Source organism: Bacillus rossius, chromosome 1 (assembly GCF_032445375.1).
Source record: "Bacillus rossius redtenbacheri isolate Brsri chromosome 1, Brsri_v3, whole genome shotgun sequence".
NCBI classification, from domain to species: Eukaryota; Metazoa; Arthropoda; class Insecta; order Phasmatodea; family Bacillidae; genus Bacillus; species Bacillus rossius.
The window spans coordinates 248,108,072-248,123,149 of NC_086330.1; the positions used below are offsets into that span (position 1 = coordinate 248,108,072).

General features: G+C 37.3%; 1 protein-coding gene across 3 annotated transcripts in view; it reads right to left on the reverse strand.

Moving 5' to 3' along the window:
• LOC134527444 (glycerol-3-phosphate acyltransferase 3) overlaps positions 1-15,078 on the reverse strand; it is a 191,384-nt gene that overhangs the window by 20,746 nt on the left and 155,560 nt on the right. Inside the window, exons 4-6 of one of the 3 annotated variants that reach the window (XM_063360132.1) lie at positions 12,022-12,156; positions 6,758-7,000; positions 5,594-5,827 (exon numbers count right to left, since the gene is read on the reverse strand). In XM_063360132.1, coding sequence (XP_063216202.1) covers positions 5,594-5,827; positions 6,758-7,000; positions 12,022-12,156 — 612 coding nt within the window. The remainder of the gene's footprint in view (positions 1-5,593; positions 5,828-6,757; positions 7,001-12,021; positions 12,157-15,078) is intronic. The other 2 variants (XM_063360130.1, XM_063360131.1) reach the window with 2 other exon arrangements.

Sequence of the window (15,078 nt, forward strand, 5' to 3'; positions counted from 1 at the left end):
TGCCAACTAGCGCTGGCTACATTTCTATAAACGGTACACCGCGGCGATGCAGACGCACAGATAAAGGTTATAATGTTTAAAAAGTCTTTAAAAGAAAATTTACACATCAGACGTATCAGACATCTTTGTATTTCTGTTAATCAAATAAATATTAGATTTTTACTTTAAAATACATCGTTTTATACGGAAAAGATACCTACACAAAGCGCTCTGAATCTAATACCGGGACCAAAAACATCATGCGAAGTTTACGCGACTAGTTTTTTTTATCCAAATTTTGACGCCCTAAAATATGGGTGCGACGATAATGCGCGTGTGACGATTATCCGTTAAAAGAGGGTAGCTCATTTAATTTTATGCGATGAAATTTTATATCTACGTAAATACATATGAATTATTTAATAGTTTATACTCATGCATTAAAGGGATAGTTTACATGCAGATTGAAATTAACTTTCAGTAATTGTAAAATTGAAAAATCCAACCAATCATCACAAAAAAAATTTTTTTTAATAAACATACAAAATATAATTCACTATCATTATCCATCTAAATTTCTAATATTAACTTAACTAGAGGGTTTCACTGTCTGAAACAAACATCTTAGTGGTGGTGTAGAAATGTTGTTTCTTATAACAGTAAGGGGCTATTCATAATTACGTAAGGATCCCAAGAGAAATCTCTCTACATTACCTTACCTCGGGGGTTCAAGATATTCTTACATAACTTTTTACTAAGAGTCGAAATTCGCATGCATGAGAAAAAACTTTGGTAATGCAAGAGTTCAAGCATCAATCCTCAAGAAGCACCAGGACTCATCGAACAATTGCATAACAGTGAGTCGCTCACCACTCAATGTTTTGTTGTTGTACCTTTCGCTGCAGTGTTGAACTGTCGGAGCTAAAAGATAGGACCGCGGGAGCCTCGAGTTGGTCCTGAGAAATTTCCAAGCGCTGGGCTCGTATGCCCATCTCCTCTTGCCTAAATAGTCGTGACCGGCAGATTTTCCATTGCCTATCTGGTTTTTCAAATTCCGCCGCCCAGCGATAACCAAGCCTGCTCTTCATCGAAGACAAAACAAAATAATTTATTGATATATTTTTTTGTCTTTCCTTGTATTCTGTTATAACTTTTTTCCAGGCAGATTTGCTTGTACAAAATCACCTTGTCCATTACTGTAAACGTGATATGAGCATATTGCATAACGTACGGTTTCCAGAAATGTAATTTTTGTCCTGCTATCAGGGTAAATCCAAGCATTAAAGTCTTGAAATGTTTCCAGGCCCCCTGAAGGAGCCTAGCTTTTCAGAAATGCTAAAAAACTGACATGGGCAATGTTAAGCCAATTATGATTTTCACTGTAGCCAGGGGTTCAGATGAAAATCCAAGGTAAGTTCCAGCACAGAACTTTTGAATACATATAACAGTGGCTTCGATAAACCGAGCTTAATTTATCCTTTTTTTTTACAAGGTTTCCTAAAATCATCGCATTTTCCATCCAACATTTCTAAACCTTCAATTTGGATGCCTTGTTTGTGGCGATGAATGTTCCAGCGCGCAGTGCTTTCATTCATGTTGAGCGCAGGATGGCAACACTAAGCAAGCAGCTAACGGAAGCTGTTCTGCTGCACGATGTCTACAGGACACATCTGGATGCATTAAGGGGAACCTCTAATCCTGAGCTTGAACTTTAGAATTTTCAAGCAGCTGGAGTGAGTTAGTGATAGACTCCTCCTCTGAAACCACGCAGTACGAGGGCAAGCACGCCAAAGCAGAGGTACCTGAGCCGTGAATGCAGTGTGGTACTCCAGACATGTAAGAGTGTCACAGCATTGTTTGCAGGTTAAAGAACATCATTTAAAATTTACTTATTGTTTTGAAGAATGTTATTTTATAAATGTTAATATATTTTAAATTATTCACAGGTTGTGAAATGCAACAGTGCTGATTGCTGAGGGAACTGCGCGGTGATCCAAAAATGATCCTTAACAATGCATTTCTCCACCACCTGTGCAGCTTGTCCAGGATCTGGAAACACGGTGACTGTGTGGGTTGGAAGCGTTGTAAAACGTACAGGATGCCCATTTCTTGTCACTTTTCCAGGCTATGGTTGTTCAGGTGCTAATCCCTACTTTGTGAGAACCTACCGTATGGATTTGCCTGTCCGATAGTGCAGGGTGACGTCGAGCCTAGGCGCAGGATATGCGAGGTGTGTTTAATTTTCACAACTAATTTGTTTACTATTTAAATACCAATATCCAAACTAATATATATTTTCCTCACATTTTATTTTATCGCAGACATTGACATCAACCGGGCCTGCGCCCCAGAAGTCTGGTAGGCCTCCGCTACCTTTCCCGTCGCCCCCGTCCCACTTCCCTCACTGGCAGTCGCACCGTCACAAGTACGTAGTCGTGTGTTCGAATAGCGCGCCACAAACTACCTCAAGAGGGCTCAGTAGCGGCAGTGCGACATTATCCATAATTCATAATAATTAAATTGGAAATCTTTTTATTTTTTCCCCTTTTATTTGGGTCGCCACTGACGGGGGGGGGGGGGGGGGGGGGGCTTTTGTTTTGTTTAGTATGTAATTTTAATTGTGTAATATAAAGACGTTGTCGGGCGGACCCGAGCGGACCCGAACGTGGACGAAGTCTGCATTTATTTACATATAATAAATTAATAACTGTGTGTTTAATAATAGTAGAGCCGTGGAAGAGCATGCCATAATTTTAGAAGTGTTTTTGTATTTCCTTATGTAAGATTGCAAGGCACTTAATCGTAAGAGCGTAACTAATCTGGCAAGGCGGGAAGGCGCCATGATGTTCCGAGGGAGCCCTACGCTCGGTCAGTTCTCCGCCACCAACGACCGAGGTAAACGTAGCCTTCCGGACCCGGGGACTTCACTCTATAATTATCTGATCAGTAGTTCCGTTTTATCTTAGTTATAAATCTCTTTCACGCTATCCCAGGGGCTTACCTCGGTCGAGGGACTGTTTATTTGAATCATTTTCAACTCTTAACGAGACTCTTTTACGCTTCTTACATAATTGCTTGTGCTGCCATGTGCGTGGGCCTTACTCCCATAAAACGATTAAGTGCCTTGGGTCTTGGAACCATATCCTCATGAAGCCGTGTATGGGAGTACGCGTACACATTAAACACCTTAAGTATAACTATCATCTTTTATTTTTTCACCGACCACGTGGCGACCTATCCACTGTGAGCAGGCGTGTGGGATGCCTTAAGAGCTCTCTGTTAATTGAAATAGCATAAGCATGCCCGATGCTGAAAGCGGGCAAGGTCTGAGCATATTACGGGAGGTAACCGAGGGTCTAGTCTTGCCTCACACGGGCGTCGTTACGCCCTGAGACAGATCTCAGCCGGGTCCACGTGTCCTTCCACATGGTGGCGCCCATTATCTATCAGTAGGGGTGTGAAATTATGGTTTTATAATTTAGCCACTTTCGTTTCCAAAATCAACAATTTCGGTGTTTTGTGTTTTTATAGGAATTTGCAGCAGAAAATAAGGATAAAAATATACGTACTTTTAAATTTGTAACCATGTACACTGTAATGCTATCGGAAACACTTTAAACTGTTTTAAATGGACTATTAACTTTATGACTAGTCAATAAATTTACATAGTTTCACCACTATACGCATTTAATCTCTGTTAAAACAAATTTCTCAAGGGGTATATTTGCAGAGATAAACGCCTGTGTAGTTTTCATGATGAACTTTTCTGTCTTCTCTCATTTTTTTGGCAACAGTAGTCACTTCTTCCATCGTGGCTAAACGTTTGCTGCTGACACCAGCTGCACTTCCTAACCTAACTTTAACGTGGTGTTTACTGTTGAAGTTTTACAACAGTGTCGCGCCTTTCGTGGTCAACTCTACAATTGCACCACTTGCAAATAAAATCTTGTTAGAAGCATATATACCCTCACATTTAAATTCTTTTGCTCGGGACTCGGCAGTAGGCTTTAATTTCGGCTTTGTTTTGAAGCAGCAACGTTAACGTGTGTACGTGACAAAGGACTGCCAGTATTTACGCGTAGCCAACAATACCAAGCCAAAATTGTAATAAAAATACCAGTATCTATAAGTGCTGGTAAAATAAAATTACAATGAAATTGTATTACGTTTTGAAGAAACTAAACGTATATTAACTCGCGCGAAATTAGTTGGAAATGCACTTAATATTTAAATTTTTGAAATTAGTTTTAAGTCGCGTTCATGGAGTTATGTGTTCTCGTATGTTGGCGATTCTGCTAAAACAAAGCGAACGTTAGAACGGAATAATATTTATGTTGTTACCTTAGTGAAAGTGATATTAACCATTTATCAATGTTAAGAATGCTAAGAAATTAGTGCATTCATAAAAATAAAAGAATGTATATATGTATAGTATTTTACAACGTCAAAACATGTTCACCGATATAGCTGATTTACGATGTATATTGTTTTTCAGATTTAGTAGTTTAAAAAACGGATTTTCGTTTTATGTCGTTTTTAAGTCCAATTATCGCGTTATTTCGCGTTTTTTCGCGTAAAAATGGTTACACCATTTTTTCACACCACTATCTATCAGTAACGCAACGACCCTCACGAAACCCGAACCGCGACATATGTGGGCTGTACTTTGCATCAATCACAGCTGCAGACAGTCATACTGTGCTGTATTCCCGCCACCTGCAGCCTTGTGTGAACATACTGCAGACGACTGCCGCAGACGCTTACGGCGCATCACAGCCAAAATCGCAAAGCACTGCAGGAAAGTGTTGTGCATACAATCCCTCTTCCAACCAGCGGGGAAGATGCCGAGTGGCTAAGAGCATGGCTTGTCAACCCGTTCAGGCCGAACTACAACTGATGATCTGAACTGAACCGGCGTTCACTTTTTGACTAATTTCCTTTGCGAGTTTTTCAAATCTTGTTGTTTATTATATTACGCAAAGCAGTTTGTAGTTTTTGAATTTATTTCCTTACATCAAGATTGTAACCAATCATACCTTTAATTATAAAATGTATTTTCCAGACTAAATATTTGTTTTTTAAAAAATAAAAATCTCTTGATTTATGTCAAATAACATTTTTTAGTGTAACTGAACCTTTTCGTATGGCATTAAAATATTTAAAAAATTTTAGGGAAACTAGGTAAAATATTATGTAAGAAGGGGCAGGGGGGTCCGAGAAATCTTTTGTGTCCTTACATGGGGGAGGGGGGTTAAAAATGGCCAAAATCGTCCTTACGTAATTAATGAACGGCCCCTATTAAGTTGAAAGGCAACCTTTAATTTACATTTTTTAAATTGTGTATGTGCAGCCAAATTGTCAGCTACAATGAGCTCAACTAATCCGAGAACCAACTATGTATTGATGCTAGCCACTAAGACATTTAGCCGACAGTACATGTAGGAGTAATTGCCACTTACCTGAGACAAAAATAGAATAAACTAAATACCCACATCAAACAAGTAATCAGAAAGCTATAAGATTCCTAAAAACATATTTACTATTTATCAGCTTACAAGGCTTACATGCACAAACACACACACACAAACATCACAGCTACGGGAAACCCACCTACCAGCGCATAGCAATTATCACAGGCTAACACAAGAACATCAATGGGTGAGGTATGGTTTGCCACACAGATTCCGCACTTGGGGCGGTTCTCGGGATTGTGGTAGGTTATGACAGCTGATAGGGCACTGGACAACACCCCAAAACACATGATGGACACGAGGCGGTTGAGCCAGCGCTTGAACACACCATCAGGGACGTAGCCCACGATTCCTGTGCACACAGTTAGCCACATCACCTGGAAACAATACAACAGTGTGTGGTGTGTGCGACATGGCACAGGCAGCAGCTGGGAGCTCAGAACACACAGGAATCCTCACACTAAAGCCTTTCACCAGTTTCTTAATGTACAATTCATAAGAAAAATTTGTTCATGTGAAAAATGCTTCTTCCAACAAAACTGACTACCAACTGTTTCATTTATATATATTTAAATTGCTTCTGCAAAATTTTAAATGAAATATTGTCTACATAGAATTCAGTTTACAGTACATATCATAATTTGTAAGTTTTCATTCTGTTTACACAAAAAGCTTAATGTAATTTCAAGCATTTCACTTAAAAATGGATGCAGAAAATTTTTATTTTCAATAATGAAATAGTCCCTCGATATTACTTTTTCTGTTGCTGCATAAATTTAAAGTACGGTATTTGTCATGTATTGTAATTCTCACAGACATAATCTTACTGCAGTAAGTCATAATTTGATTTTAAAAACACATCTTGTTAGAAATTTTCAACATATAATTTAACACAACCACATACTGTAATACAATAATACTTTAAAATGCACATGCGTAAAAAAACACCCAAGTTCAGACTTTACACTCATGTTTGTCTAACTGGTGAAAGAGCATAGAATGTGAAAATGCCCTCAAAAATGTATCCTACACTAACCCAGGAATCAGTACACTTTGACACACAAATATATATACTTTTACAATCATTACACCACTACATGTCTTAAAACCCCTACAAAACACAAATTCCTGCAGCGCAAAATTTTATAACCTTCAACACGTAACCACAGCAAACAACAAGCACAAATCCAGAAACATCCTTCCTAAGCACCATAATGACAACACGGAAGTCCACAGTGATATCCATGATGTGCTGCACCAAGCCGGCAACGAGCCACGAGCCTGGCCGCCGTGGCACGGCTACTCACCAGGGCGAAACAGTTCTCAGTGGACAGTACCATCACGTCAATGGGAGTGGTGTGGTTGGCAACACACACCCCACCCCTGTTCGGTTTGTTCTCCTTATTGTGAACGGTGATCTCCGCGGTCACGCTGCGAGCTAGAACGCGGAACGAGGAGACGTACGCTCGGCAGTTGAGCCAACGCTTCATGCGCCCCAGCCAGTCGGGCAACAGACCGACCACGGCTGTGGAGATGGCCAGCCAGCCGATCTGGGGAACACAAGCTAGCGCTGCCTACACTACAATAGTGTGCCTGGAAGCACTACTAACTTGTGTCACTTCGTTGTTTCCACCACTTGAAAATTGTCATTTCCGGACTCTCTGAATAAGCAACCATTACTGTATTTGTCATCTAGGTGGAAGATTGACGAGGAGGCAATTTTAGCATTGGCTTTTGAAGTCTAGGGGTTAAATTTGTTTCACCTTTTGAGGAGTGCAAATTTTTGGGCTTTTTACCTACCATGTTTGTCTCGGTTAGTAATAATCTTTACAGCATTGGGGCCACGTTTCGTACCTATGGTCATGGTTTTGAACACACTGGGGCTTTGGAGCAGGTGCAATTTCTTGTCTATTTAGCCACACTGACAGTCTTGGTACAGCTGAGCATTTGCAACTACATTGCAGCGCCAGCTTGAACCTCTTACATGCCTCTCCAATGAAATCTCCATGGCTCAAATTTTCTGGATGCCCAGTTCTCCTACACTCTATTCTTTGATTTTATCTTGCTTTAGTATCATCTAAACTACAGTATGGGTCAGAAATCTGGAATAACATTAATAAATCTGATAGTGATAAGCTAGAAAGCAAGCAAAACAAATTATTTAAATTCATACATCATAAGAAGTTTCAAAATCCAATTTATTTTCCCTTTTTCAATATAGAAAACTATTTCACTTTTTGTTTTGTAATACCCCAAGTGTCTTAAAGAATTATTAAATAAGTAGGTAAAAAGATTTGGAAACTCTTAATACTGGGGCCCTCATTTGATAACTATCAAAAGTCAACAACAGAGGCGACACTAGGAGTAAACAAAGAAAATTTAGTGACGCCCTACAAACACTTGGGAGAAAAAGATCGTTATTATAGATTAATAAAATAAAAACAACAGTTATGCCTATAGACTTCCTTATTTTATTAATCACTGTTCTTTCTTGTTTTTATAGATTAAATTTTCCTTTGTGACATTTTTTTTTCATTAATAAGTGATCTTACATAAATTCCTCACAATTACAATTATTATATTATATTCTTTAACCTTATTTACGAGAAGCCCGGCCCTAAATGTTTTGCAAAAATAACAATATTTAAAGAAATTAATGAAAATAACATCGCTAACTTTACAGGTTGTACATATAGTCCTTGCAAAACATCATATGAATTTCCTCTCCTCGAACTGCTTTAACTGTCCGCTGCCTTAACTGGGTTAGACTACTTTTGAGTTCGTAAAGAAAATGATTGAATGATGCGGGTATCACCCAGGGCTGTAGGTTGACGGTGATCGAGGTAGTAGGCCTAAAGATGGTGGATTCTGCTCAGGATCCGACTCCAGAGGTTCTGGCAGAGGATTTTGGTTGCCCCAAACTTGGAACCCTGTCTGAAACATAAATCCAAATTCCAAAGAATCAGACCTGTTTCCAGACAGTCAAACACAGTCGGCACGAAAAGGCCAACAAAAAGGAATACGGGGAGGAAAAATAGACCAAAGTAACTCACCAAACAGGGTGTAGCTCCAGGGCTCAGGAGATGTCTCACGCCGACATCAGAATGGCGCGGACCGAGAATTGCGCGGATGACGCGGCAGAAATCATCAATAAGTAAAATAAAAAAATCAAACTTTAAACTATGACATGACTTGTGTTCTAATTGTTCCTACTGACTGGCTACTACTGAAATTTAGCTGGGATCACATCCCTTAAGACAGCTGACTACATATCTTATTCACAGATTTCGCTGTTGCCGTGAAAAGCCTCTTAACACAGAGGACGCCGAAGTCAGAGTACTAAGTGCCGCCGTGGCGGACAAAGCTCCTAATTAAAACGGGCGGTAGGGCTCTAGGGAAAAAGAGGGGGAAGGTTCGGCTCTGGGCCGAAAACGTCTGAAGGTGACCGAGTGGTCGTAAGCACAACTTCAGTTGTTTGCGCTGAAGAGCGACTGCCGCTCTCTCTACCGGCGGGCACAGAAAGCAACAAACAATCGACTTCTACCGGCCGCGAGGAGGAAGCATAGGACCATATGGCGCCACGGAGCTGCTCTCTAGCGGCGTAAAGCGGAACTAACGGAGGTGAGCTGAATCGCCACCAGGTGTCACGGGAGTGGGTTCTGCACGCTGGCGACCCGGGCCGAAGTTACTGTTTCTGTCACTAGGTGTCGTGGAGGGCTCTGTAGGGCAAGGGCGAATGTCCTTGGAGTAGGCCACTCACTCCCTTGGCGAGTTCACGTCAGGTCAATGGTCCTGGGCTAAATTCTTAGGATCAAGGGGGAGGGGGGGGGGGGAAGAAGGTGGAGTAAGGGGGGGCAGAAAACGCAACCCGGCTAGGAACGAGCCTCCTAACCGTGACTTTCGAGGAGTGAACCTAAGACGTATGCGTGACGGGAAAGGCTATGGTAAGCACGTCTCTGAGAAATGGTAACGACTCGTCCAGAGCTGCTGTATGCAGTTTTGGTCACGCAGGGAAATAATGTTATGGGCCGGGAACGTGACAGCAAGCGAGAGAAATTTCAACCGGGCTCCTAACGACTTCATTAGACTGCAAAAGATCAGATAGGTCCTGAGAAAATGTGCTTCGGGCTACCAGCACAAAGTTTAACTACGTAGAGTACACCAGCCTAACAAAGTGTAAATCACCCTTTAGTAACCAGATTATAAAGAAAAATAAAATTTCCAAAAAATAATTTAAAATTATAATAACAAAAAAAAGTGCTGAAATTCCTAATTTCCGGCACAGTTTGTAACTGCTATGATTCTAAAATAATTGTAAATACTTTCTTGAAAAAAATTTTAAAGAGTACCACTGTTTGTAGTCACTTACAGACTATACTTTGTACTTTTCAAATAAAAATTACCTTATTTTGTAACTAATTATAATTGCAATAATATAGATAAATATGTATCTTTAAGTCAACCTTAAAAAATAATTTATAATAATCTTTTAAAAAACCATACCTTCAATTATTCTATTTTAATATTGTAAGTTTATATCTTCTCTTAACCTATTGCATCAAGTTTTTAAGTGCAGTACAATGTACCTATATACACAACATTTTTTTTTTGTCTAAATTGAATTGTTGTATGGTGTTCTACTACCTAATCTATGTTTGTAATAGTTGTGTTATGAATATATTGTGCCAACTTTAAAAAAATTTAAACTGTTGGTAAGCATGTGACAAATAAATAAAGAAATAAATCAATAAAACTAATAGGCCATTTCTTGGAAAAAACCAGGTGTTTTTTTTACAACCGACACATTTCAGTGTGTTTACACAGATTGGTGCATCAGGATGCTGTGGTTTGGCACACCTTGGACAGACAGGCATGTTCTTGCAGTTTGTAGATGAGAAGCAACATACCTCACAGCTGAGTGGAGCAGGTATTAATTACCGTTATGTTCAGGTGTCAGTGGAAGATCATGAATACCTAAGGTCAAGCTGAGTGTAGAAGTTGGTTTCAATAAACCATTAAGATCCTTAAGCTTTTGTGTACGTGAGTTAAACAAAAGATTGCAATCCTCTCAAAAGTTCACACTGATCAAATTGACACCAAATGATGGCCTTGCTAGCACTGAATTCTACATGAAGCTTCACTTGAATGAAGAAAAATTTTGTTACCCTGTTGCAAGTCTTCATTGGTAGCCATGATTTGGCAAAATTTTATGTCTGAAGCAAAATGTATTATATATATATATATATATATATATATATATATATATAAATAATATAAATAATTTTTTTTTGTTTATTTTCTTGCAGTTAGCAATTGCTCTAAGAGATGTAACATTTAGATTTTTTTTTTATTATTTAAAGTGAGAACGTTTTTAATCTGTGCCCTCCAAATAAACGATTACTAGGAAGCATGAATTGGCATAATAACTTCATCTAATGACGTATATCTTGGACAGTTTTCAAAATTTACTGCGCAAATTATCAAAGTATTTTATCCTCATTTCAACTTCTGTTACCTTAACGTTCAGTACTCACCAATTTTTATATATATATATATATATATATATATATATATATATATATATATATATATATATATATATATATATATATATTTAAAATAAGAAGTTACAAAATACAACAGCAAAATTGTAATTGTTCATGTTAATTAGGAATGAATAAAGTCCTAATAATTTAATGATGGCCTATAAACCAAAAAAATGTTAAATAGAGAATACACACTTTTTCTTGACCTCTGGGACATTTCTAATTGATATAGCAATAATTTAAAATGTGTCCATTTTAATATCTGGAAATATATACCACCTTGTTTGTGCCTTGGTATGTGAGAGTACTTTATTATAGCCGCATATTTTACAGAAATAATTCCATTCTATTAATGTAGCTATAATCAATCCTACGCCAGACGTAGAATAAAAATCGCTATACAAAATAGCTATTCCCTATATTATACTTACACTTTAATGAAGAAAGCTACACACTTTTCAGAATGGATAGTTATTAAATAAAGTAATATACCTAGTAGGAAAAATGTAAATTCCAGAAATCCAATAAATGTCATGAAATGTAAATATGCAAATTCACATCATTTATTATATTATCCAATAATTTTAATGAGATCTGTAGGGGTACTGACTAGTAATATTATTCTGCTACTGTGACAGGTTATTTTGCTGCTTTCAACTGTTGGCATGATGAACATTTCATCACCTGTTGACATAGCAAGGTTTAACTAAATTTTCCTGTTTAGCATTTTATTGTAATATTTTATTTCATTTTAAATGTAAATCACGTAAAATACAAAAACTTGAAAATCCCTAACAAAATTATTGATAAGATTCAGCAGGTTTTCTAATTTTCAACTATTATTGTTAAAAATAAACTTTGCCAAGCAAAGTTTATATTAAATATATTATGTAAGGGTGGTTACATAAACACTTATAAACAAACAATGGTTTATATATGTATTAAAAGCATGAGATCAATATTTTACAATCCCAAATTGTAAAAGTAACACTTTCATTCACACATTGTACAGTTACACAACTTACCCCTATAAAACATATCAACACTCTCAAAGGTAGCAGGAAGAAGTATCGCACCAAGAAACCGATCATCCAAATGACCGTAACCCTCCATGAGATGAACTCGTAACCAAGATTTGTGCGTGTAAGAAGGTTCCACGACTGAAAAAATAAACACAATACTGTACAAGTCAGAAATTTTTTTGGAACAGTACAGAAAATATGAAAAAAAATCTATTTAATGAATAAAAATAAACAAAGCAACAAATTCAATGTATATATAGATTTTTATATTTAACATATATATGAATAAATAATAAAAATGACATAACAAAGATGCTATAAAACAAACAATATTTTAGTTTTATGACTCATTTATGAGGTTTTAAAAATGGCCACACAGAGGGAAATTGGATAAAGGACTGGCCATTGCCCGTTCCAAGGAGTCTTCCCATCATTTCCTGGAATGGTTTCAAGAAAACATGGAAGAAATCAGTATTGATCGATCAGGACCGAATGAGAGTCCAACATTTAACCATTGAGCCACCTCGCTCGGTCAAATGACTGTTGCACGAAGGGAAATTCATTTTATGTATTTAGCAAAGTACCAAAGTCTGCATCAACTCGGTACACAACAGATGTGCTGTGGCATACAGTTAGCTTTATGAGGGGAAGATATGCGCGCGCTGGCGACGGCTGTTGTGCAACATCAGCTATGGCAAGTTCAGTTGTGTCTATTGGATTTAAAGGACCAAATGATTTTACTCTACGCGTATTCTGCCGCGCCGTACCGTTGTCACCCAGCTACAGACCAGGCTGTGATGAACTTCAATCTAGCCAATGGCAGGGAACTCGAGAGTGTAATACATTGTGTTCAAGTATTTGAGACAAAACTATAAGTATTACAGTGTGTAAAATGTCATGAAGGCCACAGTTATGTTGGTCACACTTAAGGTTTTAAAATTTCTGGAAAAATTGAATCCAGGAAAAAAACCAGATTAAAAACAAAGAAAAAAACCAATTTTTCCAAAAATTTGGAAAAATTGGAAAAAAATTATAAATTCAAATTTAACTTAATAAATATTATTAATTATTGAATCTACTTTTATTGTTATAAATATTTAAGTAGGCTATTATGTTTTTATTAAAGGAAATTTAGTAGTTTTGAGTTTTGTTTGTTGGCAGTTGGCCAAACTTAATAAGACAATCCCTTGTGAGAGTTGAGACATTGTTGTAAGTGTTGGGCCTACAGCAGCAAGATTGTTTACTTTCTGTTTGGAAATTAAAAGAAGTAAGTATATTACAGTATACATTTGTATTTTTAATATTTTTAATTGATAATAATATATTTTGGAAACAAATTACAAGTTTGTCCATCCTAAAACCAATTGCGACAGCTCTAACAAAGTCTGAATCAGACAGTGCACTTCTGTCTGATGTTCCACATTTCATCTCTGAGTTATGTAAAGTAATATCTTCATATGCAGCATCACCCTTGGCGAAAAGCGAAGAAGCCAAAGTTGTGAAAGTACTGCAAAAACGCAAAGACTTCATTCTGAAGCCTATACACTGTGCTGCAAACTTGCTCTATCCAAGATACAAAGGAGTTATGCTAGATGATGATGAAGTGCTGTCCGCCATAGATTTCATCACCAAACTAACACCGAATCTTGGACTAGATGTAACTTCTTTATTATCAAATCTTGCCGAATTCAGGACATCAACAGGATTTTGGTCAAGAGATGCGCAAAACATGTTACACCAGTCATATGGTGGCAGGGTTTGTGCACTACACAACCTCTATCTCACATGGCAGCACGATTATTGTAATTACCTTCATCTGCAGCCTGTGAACGAAATTGGTCTCAGTTTGCTGCAATTCATTCTAAAACTAGAAATCGCCTGACTGCAGATAAGGTACAGAAGCTAGTGTCTATCAGAAGTAACTTACAATTTAAAGAAAATACTCCTAGGCAGAGGTCTTGTCCTAATGTACATTGTCATTCGTCATGTGCCTGTCAACCAGAATATGTTGCAGATGGACAAAGTTAGGAGGAGGAATCAAACATTTCAGAGTCAGGCTCAGAGTCATCAGAATTGGATCTAGAGATACAGCCACAGGTGATATAATGCCTAGGGCCTAACCTACCTACTGTCTTGAGTGCCTACTACAGGAATTGTATGTACATGTTCATTTATATATTCAGTCTTTTTAACCCGCCAGTGCACGGGTTAAAAAAAGTTACATAATTGAACGGGTTGGGTCTCTCAGACCCATATATATATATGCTGAAAAAAAAGTTATTATTTTGACTATGTCTTTTATTATTTGTTATGGTAATTGCTATACAATCGACGTTCAATATACGCAAGCATACACTTTTAAAAAATTGAGTACAAATTTTCAGATATTTTTTTTGTAAAAGACTACATTATTTTGCAGAATATTTCACTAAAGCATAAAAAACATAAATGTTCAATTACAATTGACTTGAAACTTCTGTCACACCTTTATGGGAGAAGCAATAACTATCTAAACTTCACACAGGATCATTACAGTCATTACATAAACCCATTTTACTCTAAAAAGATATATCAATTTTTTATGAACTGCGGACATGAGTAGTGAGATTTCCTGTCTTTACCGTTCACAGTTCGTCCCATTTATCTAATTTATTTGATTCAATATTCCTCCATCCAACCTGTATAATACCTTTGTAGCAATACAAAATTTTTGAAAAAAAAAAAAAAAAAAAAAAAAAAAAAAAAAAAAAAAAAAAAAAAAACACACACTCACACACACACACTAATACACACAATTTTCTTGCGCTCTTGTTTGCTCAATTCCTAGCCATTATTTTACAAATCACTATAATATTTTACACAAAACCTATTATGGAATAAAAAATACAAAATTACTGTTGATATGAAAGTTTTGCCATGACTTTTCATGTAAACTTCACATGTCATTTTTACAGTCACTGCACATGATGGCACTGTGCTCTAATCACAGATATTTTCTGCACTTGCAACACGAGTAGTGAGTTTTTCTGTCTTTACAGTAAGCACATCTTCCTCTCTTGT